Source organism: Mustela nivalis (assembly GCF_964662115.1).
Source record: "Mustela nivalis genome assembly, chromosome: 1".
In the NCBI taxonomy this organism is placed as follows: Eukaryota; Metazoa; Chordata; class Mammalia; order Carnivora; family Mustelidae; genus Mustela; species Mustela nivalis.
Window position 1 is genome coordinate 203,856,934 of NC_139020.1, and position 5,691 is coordinate 203,862,624.

Genomic DNA, 5,691 nt, shown 5'->3' on the forward strand with positions numbered 1-5,691 from the left:
TGGGTTAGTATTATTTTGGTAAATATTTTCTTCTGTTTAAGAATGAAAAAAAAAAAAAAACCCAACCCAAGCAAATAGACCCTCCACTTGTTTCAGTGATTGGGTTCACTATTTTTGTTTTTTTTTTTTTATAAACCTTCAAGGAAAAAAAGCAGGTCTGGGAGGAGAAAAGGAGTTGGTTATAGTACACCTTGCACCACATGAACTACAAATGAGACAGGCCTCAACTGTAAGGGAGGGTCCTAGGAACATCTCTTTGACCTAAAGCCAGTTCTGCCAAGGACCTTGACCAAAGCCATTCGAACCTCTCGGTTTCTCAGGCTATAGATGAGGGGGTTGAGTGTAGGGGTGACAAGGCTGTAGAAGAGGGAGACCACATTGTCTTGCTGTGGGCTGTGGTAGGTACCTGGAACCATGTACATGAACACGGCTGCCCCATAAAAGAGCCCCACCACAGTGATGTGCGAGGAACAGGTGGTAAAAGCCTTGTGTTGGGCCTCAGCAGAGTGCATGCGGAGAACAGCCCTCAACACATGGCTGTAGGAGGTGGTGATGAGTGACAGGGGCAGCAGCAAGATCAGCACCCCCGAGATGGACAGCGACAGCTCATAAGCAGAGGTGTCTGCACAAGACAGCTTCAGCAGGGCAGGCAGCTCACAGAAAAAGTGATCCACTGTGTGTGAGGCACAGTAGGGGAAGTGCAAGGTGATGGAGGTCTGGATAGAGGCCACAAGCATACCCGACAACCAGGAGGTGCCCACCATGAGTAGGCAGACCTGACGTCTCATGAGCACAGGGTAATGCAGGGGGTGGCACACGGCAACATAGTGGTCATAAGACATGAGGGCTAGCAGGACACCCTCAGAGACACCCATCAGCATCAGGAAGAACATCTGAGCTGCACAACCCCCAAAGGAGATGGAGCCCTCTCCCTGCAGGAAGTCAGCTGCCATCTTGGGGATGGTGACCAGTGGAAAGCCAACATCTAATAGGGAAAGATGACTGAGCAGGAAATACATGGGTGTGTGGAGCCTGGAGTCTATGCGTATCAGGAAGAGCAGGATGGCATTGCCCAGAAGGCCCAGAGTGAATATGATAGCCACAAGGGAGAACAGGACCAGATGTGGCCTTGAGTGGTTGAAGAGCCCCGTGAGAGTGAAGTCTGAGATCACTGACTGATTTGATTCTCTCATCCTCCAGGAAGCATCACACATGTGTAGGAAGAACAGGATATTTGGAAGGAGTCTCTGTGGGTGATAGTCTTGTCTTACATGCCAAATAAAATTGTTTGGTAGTAGTTGCTTAAAGTCTCAAGAAGGATGAGGAGCATTTTCAGTCTCAGTAGGAAAAAAAGCACTGATTTGTTATGTCTGCTTCGGTCAGGAGATGGGAATAGCAAAGTCTTGTCTTTGCCTTCCAAGCAAATACAATCCACCAATATTTTCAGTTGAACTTTGTCCATGAGCTAGGGAGTGCAAGTTAGTCCCAGTGGAGTATTGGAATATACCCCATCCAAGATGCCCTTCAGCCAAAGCAGGGGAGGTATTCCAAAGAGATTATATATCAAGCAGGGAGAATTTGCCAAAGATAATAAGGGATGATGAGCCTGGAGAAGGAATATGGAGTGTGTGGATTGTTTGGTATATGGTTAAGGGAACTTGGATAGAGCAAGATTTAAATACCAACTCAGCTGTGTCTTAGTTTTGTGACTCTGGACATGTTATTTAACCTTTCTGGGAGTCAGTTTCCCCATCTGTCTACAGGGATAAATAACACCTTCCTTGTAGGAGTAGCTGGGAGTATTAAATGGGATAATGAATTAAACAACTTAGCTCAATGACAACCATACGGGGATTTCTTTTTTTAAGTTCACAGCTATTAGTCATATTGTAGAGGAAATGTATACATTAAAAAAGTCATCTGGGTAGGATGATTCTCCTATGATAGGATAATGTATGTCTGGTACTTAGCTCAGTGTCTGGCATACAGTAAGACTGTTCAACATGTATTAGCCCTTTTTGTTGATGTTATTCAACATTATAACTCTTGTTCAGTTACATGACAAAAATTTATCAAGTCTATTCTCAGTCATGCTCTCCTGAAATGACAATTTCCCTGTTCTTATCCTAAATTGGTGGTTCTCAACCAGAGGTGATTTTGCCCTCTTTCCTAGGACATTAGCAATATCTGGAGATATTTTCAGTTGTCATGGCTGGGGTTGCTAATGGATGTAGTGGGTAGAGATCAGGGATGCTACTAAATATCATATAATGCACAGGATGATCTCCACCTCAAAGAACTGTCTGGTCCCAAATTTCAATAGTGCCAAGGTTGAGAAACCCTTCAACTGACATCCATCAACTCTTCTCTGACCTGGAGCAGAGCCTCTGGGAGATCTCGTAGGTCCATTATCTTGGTCTTCTCCAGAGATAAGCTTCATGCCCAATGCATGCCTGGAGATTAATCTGTGAAGTTGAATTTCCAGGTACATTTTAAAGAAATTATTAATAAGACTAGTCCCAACTTAAATCTCTGGAGAATTGCATTGTTTCCGTGACTCTGTATAGAGAAGGGTTTTCTCTTTAATCATTATCCTTTGGGGGTAAACTCATAACCAGTCAGTCTCTCTGGAGCTAGTCAAAGGATTTTCAAGTGGACAGTGTACTTATTTCTTCTCTTTTCACCCACATCTCCACCTCAAGTGCCCCACCAAAGGGGAAAAAGGGAAGTGATTCCTATTAAGCATTTGCTATGTACCAGACACCATGTTAAGATCAGAGAAAGGCTGATGGGTTTCATTTGAGTGTTTCTCGATATTGACACTATTGACATTTAGGGCTGGATAATTTTAAGTACTATAGGCATTTAAGATTTACCATTTAAGTGTTACAGGCATTTTTTTTTTCACTTGATCTTACTGGTACATGTTATCATCTGCTGTGTATAGGTGAAGGAGCATAGATTCAAAGAAGCGCAGTAGTCAACTGTACTGGGTTGAATAACATTGCCCCCAAATTCACGTCCACCTGGAATCTCAGAATGTGCCCCTATATGGAAATAGGGTCTTTGCAACTATATTAAGGATCTTGAGATAAAATCATCCTGGATTTGGGGTGTTCTCTAAATCAAGTGACTAGTGTTATTGTAAGACAAGGAGAGGACACACAGAGACAGAAAGAAGGTGACCATGTGAAGATAGAGGCAGAGATGGACGACCCAGTTATATGCCAAGGAACACCAAGGATTGCCAGAACTGCCACAATCTAGGAGAGAGGCGTGGGACAGATTCTCCCTCAGACCCTCTAAAAGGATTCAATTCTGGCAACACCTTGACTTTGAAAATCTGGCCTCCAGAACTGTGAGAGAACAGATGTCTGTTGTTTTAGGCCACACAGTGGCCCCAGGACATTCATACAGGAGTCCAAGATCACCCAGCAAAGAAGTGGTAGAATTAGTTTTTAAACAACAGCTGGTATGATTCTAGAGTTCCTGTGTTTTTTCTTCACGCCTTACTTTCCAACAAAAAATAATGGATCGTTCAGATTCTGCTTTCCTAAGTAAATCTTTGGCATTCCTGCTCCAGTCATGTTAAGTTTTTCTCTTCTGTTTGACAGTTATTCTATTGCCTGTCCTGGGACAGGAGCCACTTTACTAGCTGTGGGTTCATGGTCTTGAATTCCCTTGCTGTGATGCTCCCCCGCTCACTCACCTGACTTTGGCACGGTGGTCCTTACAGTGGATTGGTCAACAGCTCTCCAATCTCCACCTTAAGAAACCATGAAGATCAACCATGGTTTACATCCAAGAAGTGTCATTTGGTCTAGAGCATGATGTGAACTCAGTACTACTTGTCTTGGTACCTTGGATCCTCTACCTCTGAAGACTATATGATGTCTCCCCAATGTCTTACCTATAAAAGGCTTTCCTTCCCTCATACGCAACCCTATTTCCCTAACCTCACTTTCCTTCCAGAATTGCCAGGGGGTTCCTTTGCTAATGACACAGCCACAGAACAGCACCTTCCCCTATTGCTGGCTTTTGGAATATCCTTTAAGCAGCTTCTCCAACAGAACTGTCATCCTCTCTGTCATGTTTTGCCTGGGAATTTGCACACTTTCTTCCTTCAGGATGGGATGCTTCCCTCCACTAAACCCACCTTCCCAAGGGAGGCAGCAGGAAGCCCTAGACAGAAACCGGTCTTGGCTTTGGGTGTATTGTCTCCTTGTTCTAAGTCAGTTACCTCACACCTTACGATGAAAAGCCCTTCCAACTCCAACCATTTTATTAAAGTAAGCTCTACACTCAACATGGGGCTTGCACTCATGACCCTGAGATCAAGAGTTGTATGTTCTACCAACTGGGCCAGCCAGGTGCCCCTCCAACTGTTTTTGGAGTTGACTTTTAAACCACTTCTATGTTCCCCTCTTTACTGTCTGCTTTTTAAGATCTGATGTCCTTTGCTTAAATGAAAGATGAGAGAAGAGGCACTGGAGTTAGCAGACTCTCTGTTGCCAACAAAACCTTCACAGCATCTCTCACCTATGAGGAAGCACGGCTGAGCTCTTCCTCCATCAGATGACACAGGTGGGTACATTAAAATGTATTTATTTATTTTAAAATCAGAAGAGAAAAGATGACTGCATCCAACCAGAACTAGAAGTGTCTTTATACCAATAACAAGCTATAAATTATAATTGTTTAATATTGTTATTTTTGGAGGAAGGGGTCCACAGAAGCAAAAGTGTCTATGGCCCATTCAAGTTACACTGCATTCCTGCCTTTCCCCTCCTTTGCTAATTTAGTAATCAAATAATGAATACTTGGGAGCTCAGCTCACAGATTGTTTTCTGTTTGACCCTCACTCCTGACCACACAGCACAAGGAACATAGAAGTGCTCCTTGTGCATTTGCTGGATGACAAAATTTTCAGGGGAAATACTTAGTGTAATGACATGTCTACGGTGGCACAGGGATTGACCGGCAGTCCTGGCACCTGAACCCATTCTGAGGGGCCCCAATCATGTGTTCTTTCTACTCTGCCAGCTGAACAGAGGTTTGCCTCTTTCTGTCCTGGCTCTCCAAGCTGATCTGATCTGATCTCTGAAAACTGTTTTGGGATGTCAGTGTTTTAGACTTTCTGGAAGGGGAGCTGAAGGATGTCTCTGGGCCGTGGCAGTGAGCATGTCTTACGTCCAATATTTGGGCAATGATCAAGGACACCAGGTCCTCCCAGCTCACCAGCTTCTATGGAAGTTCATGTGTGGACATTAAAATAATCAACTCCCTGCTCCCGCCTGCTGCACAAAGCACGAGGCTTGAGGCTTGAGGCAGTGTTGATGGGCTGAAGTAAAGCAAATGGTAAGATGCTCACTGGTGAGCCGAGCAAGATTAAGAGGTGTATACAGTCTTTTCTGTCCCTCCAGATGCCTGCATATACTCAAAGTCGGCATGATTATAAAAATGTATATAAAACTATCAACTTCAGGGGCTTCTTCTTGCCATCAATATCTCCTCTCTAAACATGCTTACTCTCCAGAAAGCATCACAAACAGTGGGGCTCCAGACTCTCACCTCTACTTGCCAGGGTCTAAGAGACACCCTCTTGGCTCCCATACATACCTCAATTCTCCTTATCCTGGGTATCCTTTTTGATAAAACCTCCCTGGGACTGAGCACCTTTGGTTAATGAAT

The 5,691-nt window shown here is 44.1% G+C and overlaps 1 protein-coding gene across 1 annotated transcript; it reads right to left on the reverse strand.

The window, feature by feature from the left end:
- Positions 1-242: 242 nt before the first annotated feature.
- On the reverse strand, positions 243-1,193 carry LOC309842398 (olfactory receptor 2Z1-like; the record flags this gene model as incomplete). Its single annotated transcript, XM_082686532.1, has 1 exon — positions 243-1,193. The coding sequence occupies one exon, from the start codon at positions 1,191-1,193 to the stop codon at positions 243-245; it is 951 nt and encodes a 316-aa protein (XP_082542658.1).
- Positions 1,194-5,691: the final 4,498 nt, after the last annotated feature.